The following is a 17,503-nucleotide window of genomic DNA, read 5'->3' on the forward strand; positions in this document are numbered from 1 at the left end:
GCATAATACCAGGAGTAAGATAATATAGGAGTTGCATGTAATATATCATCGGTAAAATTAGGCAAGCAAATGTTGAATTTCACGTGTTTTGGACTGTCATACTCCTCCTATATTATCTTACTCCTGGTATTATGCGAACTATATATATCAGGGTCCCAAACCAGGATTGAGCCTGCATGGTGAGGATTAGCTGTAGGACTAGAGCTAGGTGAGAACCATGGATAGGGCAGCAGACTGGAATTCTCACAGATGTAAGTTTTCCGATTTTTGGCAGAATTCCAATTTTCTGATGTTTTCAGTATAAAGATTCTGATTCGGTGAGACGGCCTGAAATTGCATCAAAGGACACTGAAAATTCCAAAAAGTTTCTATCTCAAGCATCTCCACCCAAACGCAAGGACATTCAAGTTGCCTCCCGGGTACCTGGCATGTCCTACTCCCATATGTGTGGTTTCGCCCCCCCCCCCATTCAGTGGCCTACAGCCACTGTTGTCGGTGTGTCTTATTATTTTCCTATTTTTTGAACAAATGCCACTTTCTGACATTCTGTAACTGTGTTAGATTGCGTAGTTTTGGGATGTAAATTGCCCTGGGGTAGAAAGAGTACCTGTATATTAGATGATTGTGTTTAATTTGCTGGTATCTGAAGCAGCTATCAGGAGATGCGCTTGTGATAGAACAACTACTTCTAGTGATTGGTGACACCATGTCACACATAGTCACACGCCACCATCACAGCACAAATACGTGACCAATCATCTCCATCTTGCTATCTGTTTGTATCCAAATATTCACTTGTCCAAATTATCTACCTTACACATTTAAATAGAACTCAATTTACCTAGAGAAATATTGCAAAATCATGTGACTAATTTTATATCTATGGTAATGTAAAAGGGAGCAAATTTATGGTGTTTAATATCCAAAAATTCCTACCGGCGCTATTCGTTATGCCAGAAATGCCCAGAATGTTTATTTAGCATACCTATCTTGCCTGGAGTTGAGTGGCGTGACATGTTTTGGAGCTAGGTAGTAGCTCACAGTTAATCCAGATTGCAATCCGCTGCCATTACTCGTGTTCTAACCGGCAATTGCTCTTGTTTATGTTGTCACAGTGAGTAAATCTTGTGCATAATTGGTGAGATTTTTTTCGGGCAAATTAAGTTCTACCCAAATGCAGCAGGGGTGATAATTCAAACCAGAGAACTCTTGGGTATTAATCATATGACAACACCAATTTACCTGAAAATCGTATGTGTTCTTCAAAAAAGTTCTTTTAATACGACACGGTTTCACAGTTTTGCCAAATGTTCGCATCTATTCGGCACATGTTCATATGCGGCGGCAGCACCAGGTTGTAACTACGGGATTCTGGGGGCTGTTGGGGATATTAGGTAAGCACAGTAACAGCACTTGTTTCGTTTCCTTATCATCAGGAACACGATGACAACACAGCTAAAATCAGCTGCTAGCTCGCCGTGAGCACACATTTATTTCTAGCACGCTAGAAACGCTACACGCTGAATACAATTCGATGCCTAATATCCCCAACAGCCCCCAGCATTCCGTCATAGACAATAGAACACTAATCCGATAATAAACTTGCGCCGAATAGATGTGAACATTTGGGAAAACTGTGTGACACCGTGTCGTATTCAAAGAACTTTTTTGAAGAACACATACGATTTTCAGGTAAATTGGTGGTGTCATATGATTAAGGGAGAATGATAGACGAAAACAAGGTAAAGTTTGAATATATTTATTCACTTATTGATAGAATATTTACAAGTTGAAAACTATGCAAAATGCTGTTAAAACGGTGTCATACTCTTCTCTATTATGAGCTCTTAATATATATATACATACATACGTACATGCACACATGCAAGCACACAGGCACGCCATCACATTACAACATTCACTGTACTATCGAAATAAGGCCAAGGAAATCTCTTGTGCCTTTGCCATTGCCTGACACAGAGATCTCACAATTGTATGCATGAGCGCATTTTTATCTTGTAAAGAGATGACGAGTTAATAACACATACATGACTCAGGGGCGTCCAGGTCTGGTCTGGTCCCCCACCTGCTCGCGCAGAAAACGCATCTAAGGGGGTCTAATTTCAAAATTTTTCTGTTCCTTTTTTTCCCCTTCGCATGCTCGAAAGTTTGGGTTACGGTTAGACCCCCCCCCCCTGTTACAAATCCTGTACACGCCCCTGTGACTGCATTGCAAACAACGAAATAGTCTAATAATCATCCCTCTTCACCTAATACCATCACCCCATGCATTGCTGTAAATGTGCAGTCATTTACAAGTGACCTTATGAATCATTAGATTAAAGCCTGAGGACAATGCCGCATTCAGCAAAATAAAGCGAAACGCCAATAAGTGCCGATTGTAAAGTCCAGGAAAACATTTATTATTATACATATCTAGTTATCTACTATAAAACCACGTTTATTCTAGTGTGATGTACGAACATTTCACTATTTTTCCAGGTTCTCTTTTACTCATGATAATCTGGTCGGCCACACAATACAATTCACTGTGTTATGCAACGGTATGGAAAGTATTTCTCGCCTGGACACGAACTAGATAAAATTACAAGTGTGAACGAGGAAGCAAACCCGTGAACATGACTACACATCGCTATGCATCGCTATGCATCGCTATGCATCGCTATGCATCGCTATGCAGATCGAATATGTACGATGAAACCAGCTGTGGCCACACCCAACTCACCTATGAGTGTTAGCCTGTACTCATCGCCCTCAAACCAATCATATATCTTGCCCCACTGGCCTTGCCAGAAGTCACCTGAAGCTCCCCAGCACTGCTGCAGATGCCTGCAAATTCATATATCAAGTTAAATTTGATGTCACATTCGATCACCTACTAGCCGAATGTAGGTTTTTTCATTTCTACAAAAAGATCTGCTGTGGTCCGAATCATCGGAGTCTTCAGACTGACGTCAAACTTAATATTAAACCTTGAAATCTCATCATCACAATTTTAAATAATAAAATCAGACAAAATACATTTTCAGCAATTTTCACTGCAGTGCAGTTCATCAACGAATTGGTTACATTCCCGAACTTACCAGGTCACAGAGTTCCTGAAAGCCACTAGAACAACGAAGGAAGTTCCTATCACAAAGAAACTCTTGCGGATAGAGTCTATGAAGCGGACGGAGGTGCTCTGGCGTGGAGGAAGGGAGGGGTTCTCAGATTTCTCCTCTCCTACTTCCAGCCTCCCCATTGGGGTGCAGGTTGGCTCACACTCAGTCATCTTGCACCAGATATTACAGCTGTAGTTATGTCCTGCGTGAGAATACGAGAATACACACGTTACGTGATATCGTGGAACTTGCGGTTCTTCCTTCTGCACGGCTCGAGAGAGAAACGGCAAGTGACTTACGCTTGACGAAGTCCAACCTTATGGCTAAACTGTGACGTCACTTGTCAGTCTATATAAATGGACATTGTGCTGTCACGAATCAACAGTAAATTTTGTCCTTTGATGTTGTGATGTTCTAAATCATGTGATCATAAACTGATAAGATATGTGAACTGGGTGCATGATATTTTTATCTAGAGCGCGTGCTGGCAATTGATAATCTCATGTGGCTATCAAGGACACTAATAAACTGTGGTGGATAAATGACATCACGAATCATACATTAACATATAAATTTAACACCGGCACCGCTAGTGAGAAAACAATATGGGAAGAAAGTGGATAGGAACTTAGTGCACAGCGTAAGTCACATTTCATGATGCAGCGTTTACAAGCCAGTAAACTATGCCATTCTCATTCCTCATTATGAAACTAAGATGGCCTTGAAATGTCTGGAAATAACCTGTATCATCGTGCGTCACACGGCGTGTTTATTTTCAAATATACCTAGATAACATATGACATTTGGCATTATTCACCCCTGGTATAGGGCACCTGAGTTCACGCCCTAGTGTCTCTATTAACATTAACGAACAATGATTTTATTTCAACTTCGACTGAGAAAAGGCCTCTGTAAGCTAATCGTCTGTGGTGCTGCGTTTATATCAGTTTAATACTATCAGATATTTTTACAAGTATATATATACTGACAAGAGGTGTGGAGGTTTAATAAAACTTTTGGTTTTGTCTGCACTCTACCAATACAACCCTTTATCTATTAGTATTATCCACTAAAGTTGTTATTTTGTTTTGCTGGTCCAAATTTCTTCATTAATTTTACTTTCAGTCTTTGTTTTTTGTTTGCTATCGCATATCGGAGTGAAGTTTATTGAAGAAAAAAACAACAACAACGAAAAAGCATGTTAAGCTGTCACATCACGAAAACTAGTAGTTACGTAACATAGAATTGCTAATAGACTGCCTAAGGCTTTGATATCAAACTGCTATATTATTCTGGTGTTATACAGGTGGAAAACTTGTCTGGTTAACGAACTATAACTTATATTGCGACTCAGGGGTTTCCACAGGATTTTAGAAGGCATGTCGTTAATAGATGGAAGGGAGCCCACGAGGGGGTTGTACCAATTAGAGCCAACCACATGAATTATAAGGCTCCGCAACACACAGGTAAACTCAATCAGTTTGATGACAAATACGTGAAGCTGTGAAAACACTGCATGATTGCGTTGGGATTGTCAAAAGTAAATACTGCTGGAAATGACAGAACGTCAATTAGGCAATTTATGCACGACAGAAGAATCTGGGGTGTTGCCAAAATAACTTCCGCTCTGAAGGCATGTCACTGTCAGTGTCAGATTCGACAAATGTTAAAAGCCTATAGTGAGAACCCGTGACTACTAAGTCTCAATGACATTGTCCTATGAAATACATCCTTTGAATCTCGACTCCTTTATAGTGACACATGTATGCAACTCAGTGTGCAGATTCTGTGTATATGGTAGCATTCCAAAGGCGACACTGGTGCAGCTAATACTAATGCCATACCTTACTACAGCATCATGGCTCACTAACCATGAACTTTCTCTCACTCCAGCCTGAGGCAGCTGTGATCAACGTCTACACGCAATATAGCTATTTAAGTTACCTTCTCGCTTCTTATTATGTGGCAGTCGTAGAGCCTACATGCAACAATACATCTTGCAATACATCTTGCAATACATGACAGTGCAGATGAGGCAGAACTACTCTTACTCCAACAACTGAAACTAGAATCACAAAACTACTAGTACACTGAGTTTTTGGACTTTGATTGAACACATTCTCACAGGCACTTGGGGCATCTCAATAATAAGATTATACCGAATAAACACGAATTGCATAATTTACTAACAAAATTTTTAATGTTTATTTACTGTTTTTCACCTAATAATTCCATGCAAATGCTGTTCAAACTTAGTACTGAGTGCACTAAAGTGACACACACCATCGAGTACAAACATTTAAAAAAAGAGATATATATATATAGTCTCCTTTCTTGTTTTGTTAGTTTGTGCCAGTGCCAAAGCTTAGTGTGTCACTACGTCATGTGTAAGCCAATAAATTGTGCCATAAAATTTATATAATCTTATGATATTTTGGGCCGAAAATATCATCGGATTATAAAAATGTTAGGACACAATTTATTGGTCCATATCATGTGAAGGCTGGATGCAGTTATGCCCACATACTGATACCAAGTAAGTCTACCTCATAACCTCATAAAGATTAGTCTTCTAAGTCCAAGGGGCTATGATGACACAGAGAGACAAAATTCATCAAATAGACAGATCAACACTACAGACCACAGTAGAAAAAGCTTACATTTTGCGATTAACCAAAGAGGGAGTAAGACTAAGATAATTCCAAAATGGAATGACAAAAAGTTAAACGAAGAAGCTAAACAATAAGGAATCCTTTGAAAATGGTACATGTCAGAAGCAATGATCACGCTCAGATGATCGAGTGCTAGGAATAGGATTCATTAAAAGTAAGAGGGAATGCCAATCTTTACCTGACCATGATAAATTTTATGAAAGGTTATAAGTTTAGCAGAGAGAAAGCAGACACAAAGAGGAGGCCAATCAAGCTGAATCAAAACAACCTCTTTATGCTGAACGGCAATAAGATGTGAATGCTAACTTAGAGCAGTTCTAAAGTGCCTATAGGTGTGCCAGCCTGGCGAAGCATATTCTAATAAGGTGAGAAATATAGTTTTAAAAGCCAGGCACCAAGTTTTAGAATCGGCAAGGATAGGATTACGGCGTAACATAGCAAATAAAAGGAGACACAAACCTATCCTAGTTTAGCACCCTAGCTTAGTTGAGCACATTTGCGAAAATGATGGTCGAGGTCCTAAACTAGGATTGAGCATGAGACGCTTTTCCACAAATACAATCAATACGATCAGCCCAAGGATATAAGAGCTGTTAACATTTGCACATAAATTTGCACGTCGCACATTGCGAAAATGAATTGGGGACAGCTCTTATATCCTTGAACCAATATAATCAATGTGCGCATTGAATGCAATAACAATGACATATATTTCTAATGTTTCTATATGTATAAAGCTTTATATATTATTATATCATTATAATGGTGACACAACACACTCGCAGCGGCGTTAGTTTTTATGAAGGAAAGTTGATATACAGTGACACAACAGTGGAACTGTAATTGAGAGGTACGGTAGTATTGCTCATAGGGTCTATGTACCCAGGAACACTATCGGAGGGCACCCTGGAAACTATCTGATATGGTTATGGGTTAGCGGTTAGGGTTAAGGAGTAGGCGTAGTGTGACTCCCTAGACTCGTTACTAAACGACGTTAGTCACTTAGTGGAGGTAGGCGAGGTACGTCTGCAGAATAGTTACCCAGGGTAACGTTCCGAGATATCGAACCGTACCCCAGGGATACCTCCGATAGTTAACCCTGGGGCCTGGGGCACATTAGACCCTCTCAGCGGTATAACTAGTACTTACTAAGTACCTACTAGTAAGTAGTACTAAAGTAACTACTATAAATTGTGAATGTCGCGTTCATATTATGCTTTTCAGTTTTTACTCGACTTCTGTCCCAGCTCCCAAGTGCCAGTGTTCTTCATTGATCACAACATAATACACATGACTACGCGTCTAACACAACTATATATCTAGTTACGAGCATAATAATTATGCTGAAGAGTGAACATACAATAACACTCTGCGCTAAAAATTAATAACAAACAAGGAGCTTACCTTGAACGACTTGAGAAGTTCTATCGTTGGTTCTATTCTTCGTTTTGTCGTCTTTTCTTTAGTTCGTAAAACGCTACAACCAGGCGGTGAAGTAAAAAGAGCATACCCCCGTCTAAATCGTAATGACAATGACAAGAAGGATACTAATCGTAATCCTGTTTATCAAGTGGTCACGCAGTGATTATTGACTCATATATTGTCCGTGGATACTAAACAAATTTACAGATGAACTTCAGCTCATCAACCCAGTAAGCGTACCAAATCTTACGTAAATATCGGGGGACAGAGCAAAATGATGAAAATTCACTAACGCGCGTAAATACAAAATTACAATTAGCCTACAATAATGTCACAATCAACATTACAATTTAACAATTACAATTACAACATGTTCAATCATTATACTAGGGCCTGCACTCCTACATAGTACATTGCCTAACACTACACTCTAGTCCTGTACAGATCTACATTGTTGGGTCATATTATTCAATTCGACAATGGTAATCTGACGCGGTAGGTCATTCATCTCTCCACAGCCAAAGCACAACAACAAAAAGACTAGCTCTAAGTATAGCTCCAGAAACGGTATTGCTTAGGAGGTTAGAATACGCGTTTTCAGTATTCTTGCCCACAATTCTTGTAGTTGGCTCGGTAATCCAACATTCAACACAGCTAGCGTCACATGTAATAGTTACTCAAAGTTCAAACGAATCTTATAAACCTCTGCTTGCCTCGCGGTAACTGGCGCTACTGGCGCTACTTATTTATTGAGTTATCATGTTGATGCCGTTTTTTCTGGAGAATGAATTGGATCAAACAACCAGACACGCCATTCTGCCATGTTCAGTGCAACTAAAATCGGCAATGGACCTGATTCACAGTGCGTAGGCAAATACAACGCCAAGTACATATCTTCGCAATGATAATTTTAAAGTGTTGTAGATTGACCGATTCCTGCGTTTTTCAAATGTTTTTAATATTTTATATATACAGTACTGTGATGCTTCTTTAATGCTCGCGCCAACAGCACAGTAGCAACGCTTATGGTATGTGTTATGTCGTTTCGGGTTTTCCGCGTGTCCGTTCGAAAATCAGCGCATCTGCAAACATGCGGGTGCGGTTAGCTTGAAATTTCGGTTTGGCTCTTGAATATTAAACACTTGAACCAGCAAACTGAGGTATTAGTTTTTAATAACAACGCTGGGAAAATAGCTATAAAGGTGAGGTATAATCTTGATACAAAACAAGGCAGAAATGCTTAGAGATAGTGATTTTATTTGAGAAATAACGTAATTGTTCGGTCTAGTTTTTGTACAGCTACAAGATTTTTCAATGGATGGATGTCAGCGGGTGTATTGACGTTAGTCACACAGCCTGGTCGGGTTTAGCTCTCAGTAGTACTATTAGTATAATAATACGAATACTAACGTACTAGTACTATAGGCCGCGTTACGCGTACAGTCTGGCCGCAGTGACACTACACACACACCACTAGGTACTATAGCAGTAGCAGTGTGTAGTGTGCAGTTGATTACAATAATGTAACCCAACCCCAAGAATAGGGTTACAAAGTGTCCCTATCTTTCTCTGCCGGAGGAATGCCCGAGTGATCACTCGGGCGCCGGTTTGCTGGGCGTTTTCAGACTACTAGAAACTGCCAAACTGGGTTAATTGCTAATGCACGAGACCTTCTCCGCTATTCGCGAACTAGCTCAAAGTAAACGGTATTGCTAGGGTGTAGAATACCTATTAGAACGTTTCAGTCAACACAGCCTGGTCGGGTTATTACGGGAACGTTACTATGTATCGCAATACTCTGTATTAAAACTGAATATAACCTGTTACAAAAATTCGAAGTGAACGAGCGTCGAATATACGGACGGCCCATTTCTGTGACGCTGTGAGCGTACTTCGGTTGAGAAGGATTCCACCGACCAATCCGAGGGCGCTGCGTTTGCCGATCGCTATGCGCATTGGGAAAATGCGTACGTCACAGGTCAACAGAAATGGCGGCTCAGTGATATTCGCGCCGTCACCTCGAATTTTTGTAAGTTATATTAGTATTAATACAGAGTATTGCGATAACATAGTAAGCTTGCCGAATAGCGCGAGAAAGGTTCTGTTTAGGAATCAAACCGCAGTTTGGAAAAGTTGTTCTAGTATCTGAAAACGCACCAGCAAACGCGCCCGAGTGATTCACTCGGGCATTCTCCGCAGAAAGGAATAGGGACAGCTTTGTAACCCTATCCTCTTGGGTTTGGGTTACATTATTGTATCTAGTGTGCACAGGTACTATAACTTATACGCAGTGGCTATCATCCCGGCAAGCGGGCACGGTCTTCGATGTCTAAATGCGCCGGCAGTCCACATCCACATCATGCACGCACATACATAATATATTAATTCAATAACCCTGAATAGCCAGAGCTCGTACAGCATGGGCGTTACGTCTGAAAGGTTTTGTCGAATCCGCCATCTGCTTTATTTTAATTTTTTTTAAATTTTTTAGTTTTTTTATCTTCATCATTTAATAACAATTTTTCCCAATTAACACAAATATTTACATGGTTTAATTTACAACAAATTGAATTGAAAAAAAAATTTTTAATTAAATAAATTATATTAGTGCTTAATTAAATCTTCATTAGGGTTGGGTTAGTCAGAAACATCTGACAAGCAAGGTCAAACTGCCAGGCATTTAGGAAATCGAAGACCGTGCCGGGCTGCCGGGCATATAGCCACAGCGTAACTTATAAGTATAACGCGCGAATATAAAATGCACAAATCATTGACATTGTGCACATAAGTGAATAATGGAGTGCAGCTTACAGTCGTTTCTTAGGCCAGTCTATAGTCACTTTAAATAGCATTACAGGATCCCAATCCACCAAATAGTTTAGCACCCCGGATTAGTTTAGCATATATATATGGTATTATGCAAACTATATTATACAGGGTCCCAAACTATGGTTGAGCCTCATGTGAGACTGCTGTAGGACTAAGAGCTAGGTGAGGACCATGGATAGGCAGCAGCCTGGAATTCTCAGATAATGTAGAGTTTTCCGATTTTTGGCAGAATTCGATTTTCTGATGTTTCAGTATTAAGATTCTGATTCGGTGAGACGGCCTGAATTGCATCAAAGGACACTTGCAAATTCGCAAAAAGTTTCTATCTCAAGCCATCTCCACCCCAAACGCAAGACATTCAAGTTGCCTCTGCCGGTAACCTGGCAATGTCCTGCTCCCGTATGTGTGGCTTCCGCCCCCCCCCATTCAGTTGCGCCTACAGCCACTGTTAATCGTGTCTTATTATTTCCTATTTTTTGAACAAATGCCAGCTTTCTGACATTCTGTAAACTGTGTTAGATTTGCGTAGTTTTGGGATGTAAATTGCCACTGGGGTTAGAAAGAGTACTGTATATTAGATGATTGTGCTTTAATTTTGCGTATCTGAAAGCTCATCAGGTATAAGATTCGCTTGTGATAGAACAACTTACTTTCTAGTGATTTGGTGACACATGTCACACGATAGTCCACACTGCCACATCAGCACATAGCAAAATACGCGACCAATCATCTCCACTTGCTATCTGTTTGTATCCAAATAGTCACGTCAAGTCCTTGTGCTTTTGGAAAAGGCAAGGCGAGTGAAAAATCGCTACACCTTAGCAGCGAGAAACGAGGTGTGTGATTTGCATCGGAGTGCCCCAGCAGGGCATGCACGGGGCAAACATAGGGGGTTTGGGGCAGCCCCCTGGAAAAAATTTGAAAACTAGACTTCATGAAATGCCATGTCCAGATTTGGTAAGTAAAAATAGCCCTGCATTTGTACTCTTAATTTTTTTAGGTGATGTTTTTGTAGGTGTATTTTTGGTGATAATTTTGTTTTTCATCAGGTTTAACTAACAGTAAATATTCAGTCAAGTGTTGAACATGTGGTCAACTTGGAATCCAATCCCCCATTTAGCATTTTAGTCAAAAGACGACAACACTCTAATTTTCAAAGCAGGACTTTATCTAAACTTTATCTAAATAGCAGACCAATCACATTCGTAGCGTTCTAGAGCGCTGTTGCGACTGTCGGTTATAAACATGTGAACCGACTAGATTCGGCAATGTCCGTAGATGCTTACAATCCACACACCGTTTGCGTTTATTTTCGCGTTTTATAAGTTGAAATTAATGAAAAAATAAAACACGAAATAAAAAGAAAGAAAAGAAAGTGCGTTCTTTGCATAATGCATTAGATGCAGTTTTTTCGCACTTCTCTAGACAATCCAGGCGCGACCGCGATGGCGCGCGAGCGCGATCGCCGCACCTTAAAACACAAGGTCCTGATTCACTTGTTCCAAATTTACTCTACCCTTACACTTTTAGATAGAATAAATTTACCTAGAAAATTATTGCAAATCATGTGAATAATTTTATATCTATGGCGATGTAAAACTAAAAGCGAGCACATTTATGGTGGTATTAATATCCAAAAATCCCTACCGGCGCTATTCGTTATCCCATGAAATTGCCCCAGAATGTTTAATTTAGCCGTACCTATCTTTGGCCTGGAGTTGATGGCCGTGACATGTATTTGGAGCTAGGTAGTAGCGACAGTTAATCCAGACTTGCAATCGCGTGCCATTACTCGATGTTCTAAACGGCATTGCATCTTGTTTATATTGTCACAAGTGAGTAACATCTTGCTGCAGAATTGGTGAGATTTTTTGGGCAAATTAAGTTCTACCCAAATGCAGCAGGGGTGATAATTCAAACAAGAGAACTCTTGGGTGGACTTGCTGCATTTTCAGTGTCAGTGCTACACATAGCTATAGTGCGTTCACAACGTATAACCGACTTACGCCTGTACCGTACTTAGTTGGCTGCTAAGTCTCGGTTAAAATGCGTATCACACCCGAGATAGCAAGAGTCGAGGCTGTAGCTAGCTCGCGTTATAATATAGACTGGTACCCGGTCGACAGTTCCACACTACGCTAACGTCGTGAGCGAACGGGTAGCAGTCTAGCGCGTCACACGATACAGATCAATACGCGGCCAGCTGTGGTGGCGAATAATACGCGCGCTTAGTTGCCAGCGGAATTATGATTCCGCGTAAGTTCACAAGCCAGAGCATTTTCGCGGCTAAGCCAAAGCCGTCTTAAGCAAGCCGCGTATATTTAGCGTGTAAACGCAACTTTTCTCCTTCGGTGAACGCAGCTAGTGTAACCTTTACATCCCCCAAAAATATCACCAGAGTACCTGAGAGTAAAATGTTACAAAACAAATTATCTTGGGTTAGTGCAGTACACTCCCATCAGATTCCTGCATTACCCTTTGAGTCCTGGATTCCATGTCAAATATCTCCTACTTTGTAAAACATAAATTGCCTTTCACTTTTCTGGCATATTTTTTTTAGAATTTGGAACCTATGATGCCATAAGTTTTACAAAATGTGATTTCGTGTGAAACTTTTATTATATTTGTCATTTAGGTGTTGAGTTGTGCTTTGAGAAATATTTGAACTTTTTAGTTGTGATGATTATTTTAATATCTAAAAAGGTAGCTGCATAGATCTGTGAAGTGAGTCTGTCTTGTTATTTGTGAAATTGCAGTTCATGGGGGAGTAATGTACACTTTTGCTTTGAATCATGTGTTTGAATTTTACAATGCACTGTCATATAATCTTACCTTATGATTTACTTTGCAAGAGTATGTTTTAGGAAATGGAATGTACATGATGAAGGGGGCACTACTGTTTTTGTGTTTAAATGTCTTATGCATTTGTGATTAAACTGCAATCTCTTGGGTTTTTATTGAGATTTTATTCTAGGATGGATCAATAGTGTTGAGGATTCGGTGCAGTATTTCAATGAGACACCGGCTATGCTCGCACCTGCTCCGCTTAGAGCGCTGTCGTAACGTCGGTTACTCCAGCAACCTGCAAGTAGTCAGGTCTAGGTCCATGTGTTTATATTATGCTAGATATTCTAGAAATGTAGCTTCAATTCGTTGCAGAGATATGAGAGTTAATAATTTCATGTCCGCCTATAGCGCAATAGCGTTATTGCGGGGGGGGGGGGGGGTTAACAGGTCTGTATACAATGGCGCAGCTACAGGCGGGGCACGGTTCACCACCATTTTTAAACTCATCTGCTCAACTTCACTTCAAGAAATATCTACATTGGCACCCCCTCTAATATTTATAGTACTGCGCATAGACACAACTGTGCAAGTTGTGATGGCTTTTTGTCAGCTCTGTGACGATCATATGAAGCTAAGGGAACCTTTAGCTGCCTAAAGTGTTTTTACTATCACAATTTGCATTGAATAACCGATCTGGCGCATCAGCGTCGCCGCCCTGACATCGTTTGGTTAGTTCCGCCGGTACCCCATTAACACATATAATATGAATCTGCAAGAATATTGTGATCCCCTGCCACAGCATTAGTTTTCAATGATACTGCTGACAGTGTGTGTCATTGAGATACCTGGCATTTGCACTAGTAACATAGATTGTTAAAGAAAGTAAGAAGGTTTGCTAACTCTGACTCGAAACTAGGAAGTGCTTTGTGTGCCGGACCTACATTCTATTGTCTGCTGAAGGGCAAAAGGCAAAAGTAGGTCCACATCTGCGTAGCGCTGCCCTAGTCATTTCCCTCTAGGGCAAGCTTACTCTTGGATCTGCCTGTTGTATTCAAGAATAGGCGCAGGGTCCCGTACCCACATAGTAATGAGATAGGTTGGTCACGCAAACCGTAAAAGGAGTGCGTCACCTGTGTGCGTTTCATTTACCTGAGCAGACGCCCGGCCAGAGAGCACAGCCAAGATGCGTGGAGGAGTGGCGAACAACAAACCGCAAGAAGCAGCAGAAAGGGACAGTGAGGAAGAGGGTTTTATGGATCCGGCGCCTAAGTGTGCCCCCCTACGTTACGTCGTCGACAGACAGATCTACACGCAGGTAAATGTGACGAGCACTTTCATCTGGTTAGGGCAGGTGTCATCGATTTCCGCAGATCTTTTGTAGTTTTATGATTTATCGCACCGATCGGAAGGTAACACTCGCGTACCGAATTTAAATGAAGTTAAAATGAATGGGGTTGAATGGAACTCGCTCAGAATTTTAATTTCAAGCTGTCTCATCTTGTTAGATCTTATCGATGGACGACCGTTGTTGGTAGCTGTGATGTTAACAGTTGGCTCAGGGCAGATGTACTTGTACTTGGCATCCAATATTAATTTGCAGTGTTTTGCTTCATTGTGAATGCGACTCATTGAAACAAAATTTTGGATTACACTCCAAAAAAGCAGTGCGTGTATTTTGATCGCAATCTGACTCCAACAATATTCGTAACTTGATACATATGCCGGTTTCAAGCCAACAAAATGCTTGATGCGATGAAACTATGTACATCGTGACATTGATTGCACAAACTACATGATACGATATATTGTGTCATGTTCCAGATATATTTTGAAATACTGCCAGAAAGCTCATTTAATCGCTAGATTGGTGTGTGCTGGTACTATTATTGCATTATATATACTGTAATGGGGTTAAACACACACAGGCTTTGGCAGCGTTCCCGTATCAGTTATTAGTTTTAATTGACTTACAGTTGAGCTGAGGGCTTGTAACCATATATGCAGTCGGCCGGTTAGCGGTGCACAACGTGCCTTTCTCTTCTCGGTTGTCAATAATTCCGCCGCGGATACAGCTTGCTTGGGGTTCAGCTGCTTTTCCTGACTACCGATTCATTCGTCTGCCTCACAGTACCGATCGTCTAAAGGGTGTGTCGTGGTGGAACGGCTTCCTTGCAAACATAACCAGATTAGATTACGTGCGTGCGTGGCACCCGCAGCTTTGGTATATTAACCAGCATTTTATTGCTGCAGCATTGTGTAGTGCAGCGTTGTGTAGGGCAGTGTTGTGTAGGGCAGTGTTGTGTAGTGCAGTGTTGTGTAGGGCAGTGTTGTGTAGTGCAGTGTTGTGTAGGGCAGTGTTGTGTCGTGCAGCGGAATACAATGTAGTGCAGTAAAGTACTGTGATCTCCAGTGCACTGTAGTGTAGTGTAGTGTAGTGTAGTGTAGTGTAGAAGCACAACAATTAAAAGTTGGCACATTTGTTAAACTCCCACCTTAAAGACGGAGAAGCGGCGAGTTCGGCTGGAGACCGTTGTTGCACAGTGAGAGTTGGGTTGAATATTTTCCGTGACCCTGATATGGGAGACGCCGTAACACCTCTGCTTCCACGGGTAAGTGTTCTGTGTGCATGGAATGCGGCACCTGTGTTGCAGTGACGACTCTGTGACACCGAATCGTGACAAGGTGTCTTGCAGCTTGACAAGGTGACACGCAGCGTCGGCTAAATGGCAGCGACCTTGTGTGACAGTTCTAGGAAATTAGTGGCGAGACGAGCTTTCCATTGCTGATCGATTAGGGTGAAAGTTTCTCAGTGAATGAATCCAGTGCCAGGGTGCGGTCTTGGTAATGGATGTGTGTATGTGTGAGGACGAATGCACACCACAATGATGCGACAAAAGGGTAAACACCGACTGCAGCAAGAGGCTAGGGGCTGTGCACGCTGAGGGGCTCGCGTGCACGTGACGGAATTGCGAGGTAGGGGCATCTGGCAAAGAAGCCAGAGGGTTAAAGACCTATGTATACAGAAGGTGACGGGGAGAGAAACCAAAGAAGGGGCTCGAAAGGCGACGGGATTGGTGCAGTTGCTGCGCGTGCGGTGCCGCATCCGCAGAACCCAGTCAGCCAAAAACCACATCGGGCCCGAAAGCGCGAGCGCTACGACACACAGCGCCACAGAGAGAACCGACATACATGGTAGAACAACAGATGACGAGCACAGAAACAAACACGAACCCGGCAAGTGCGCAGAAGAGTGTGCATAGGTGCGGAACTGGATAGTTTGAGGAAAATCTGGCTTACAGAAGAAGGAGGCATGCGAGCATGTGTTGCAGTGTAGTAGACGGTACGCAGTGCGTTCGTGCCACGAAAGCCCAGACGGGCTAAGAAGCATTCAGCGGGAAAGAAACAAGAGCAAGAAACGAGGAAAGCGGGAACCAAGGAGGCCGGAAGAAAACTTAGGGGACGACCACGAAGATAAAAGACAACGACAACATCAAGGAAGCAAACACTCGCGTGCGAGTGAAGCAAAAGAACCACAAGGAAACACGGCAGACAGATAAAGCAGACGAAGAGCACAGCGCACAAGAGGAACCAGAGGAAAGAAAAACAAAGAGGGCGAGGAACAGGAGGATGAAACACACGCAACGAGCACAAGAGGTGCAAAACAGAAGAGGATAACACGAAGCAAAAGGAAGCACGAGAACGTAGAGGAAAATGCATGGGCGCGCAACGGGGGCGCGATGTGTGGACGGAATTGCGGAGCCACCGACACGAAAGATAACAGCGCACATCAAAACAGAAACTTATGTGAGCGTGCGCAGATTACAAAACATACACACAGGCCAATATAGACACCGATACGCTCATAGTAGACCGTGGACAGAGGGTGACGGTGTGAACTGAGAAGTGGTCGCTGATGGAAAAGACAATTGTGGATGCTCGAATGATGACTAGGACTCGAATAAACTAAACATCACTGTGTTGTGATATGTGTGAAAAAAATCGTGTGTGTAGTACGCAAACTCCGCGCACGCCGTTAGCCGGAGCGTATGCGACGTCTCAGCAGCTGCAGTATCGAGACGGTGCGGTGCGTTGGAGGACGACGTCAGAGAAGCGTGAAAGCGGCGTGGTGACTTGGTGCGTGACTGCAGGTCCGAACCAATGAGTGCAAAAGGAGAAACACGACCGAGACACAACGCCACGAGAACCGACAAGTGGCGTGCGCGTGGGAGGTGCGAGTACACGCATAGCTGCGATGGAAGTGCCAAGTAGCGGTAAGGCATAAGTGCCGTAGGTGGCGAAAGACGAGAGCAGGCACACAAAAGGCAGCAGAAAGCAATGAGAAAAGGACAGCCAGCACACAGGAAAATCACAAAGACAAAAGCACAAACCCACTCACAGGCCCTCCTGAGGAAACGGGCCATAACTGGCGCCCCACCCGCTCTAACAAGATAGCACGTCTGCCGCTAAAAAAACGCCAGAACATGCGCAAATATGTTGCGTGCACGGAAGTGACGTTGCGTAGACGTGAGTGGGGCGTGCGTGCGTATGCCTGTCGCGAGCCAGACAGCGGGGGATGCACAAATAAACAAATAAACAACACAGTGCTGCTGCCGCCACAATGAACACCAAGCCGCACACAATAAGACAGGAAGAAGGCACCACAAAGAAAAC

General features: G+C 42.3%; 2 protein-coding genes across 4 annotated transcripts in view; one reads left to right on the plus strand and one right to left on the minus strand.

Annotated features, from left to right (window-relative positions):
* LOC106807753 (fatty acid hydroxylase domain-containing protein 2-like) overlaps positions 1-7,241 on the minus strand; it is a 22,305-nt gene extending 15,064 nt beyond the window's left edge. The window contains exons 1-4 of one of the 2 annotated variants that reach the window (XM_014810205.1): positions 7,199-7,237; positions 5,067-5,187; positions 3,105-3,324; positions 2,747-2,850 (exon numbers count right to left, since the gene is read on the minus strand). In XM_014810205.1, coding sequence (XP_014665691.1) covers positions 2,747-2,850; positions 3,105-3,292 — 292 coding nt within the window. In that variant the 5' untranslated portion in view covers positions 3,293-3,324; positions 5,067-5,187; positions 7,199-7,237. Of the gene's footprint in view, positions 1-2,746; positions 2,851-3,104; positions 3,325-5,066; positions 5,188-7,198 lie in introns of both variants that reach the window. The other variant, XM_014810204.1, reaches the window with a different exon arrangement.
* A 160-nt stretch (positions 7,242-7,401) lies between these two features.
* LOC106807757 (sulfate transporter-like) overlaps positions 7,402-17,503 on the plus strand; it is a 15,241-nt gene continuing 5,139 nt past the window's right edge. Inside the window, exons 1-2 of one of the 2 annotated variants that reach the window (XM_014810206.1) lie at positions 7,402-7,446; positions 13,990-14,147. In XM_014810206.1, coding sequence (XP_014665692.1) covers positions 14,016-14,147 — 132 coding nt within the window. In that variant the 5' untranslated portion in view covers positions 7,402-7,446; positions 13,990-14,015. Of the gene's footprint in view, positions 7,447-13,989; positions 14,148-15,039; positions 15,442-17,503 lie in introns of those variants that run through there. The other variant, XM_014810207.1, reaches the window with a different exon arrangement.

Source organism: Priapulus caudatus, unplaced genomic scaffold, assembly GCF_000485595.1.
Source record: "Priapulus caudatus unplaced genomic scaffold, Priapulus_caudatus-5.0.1 Scaffold232, whole genome shotgun sequence".
In the NCBI taxonomy this organism is placed as follows: Eukaryota; Metazoa; Priapulida; class Priapulimorpha; order Priapulimorphida; family Priapulidae; genus Priapulus; species Priapulus caudatus.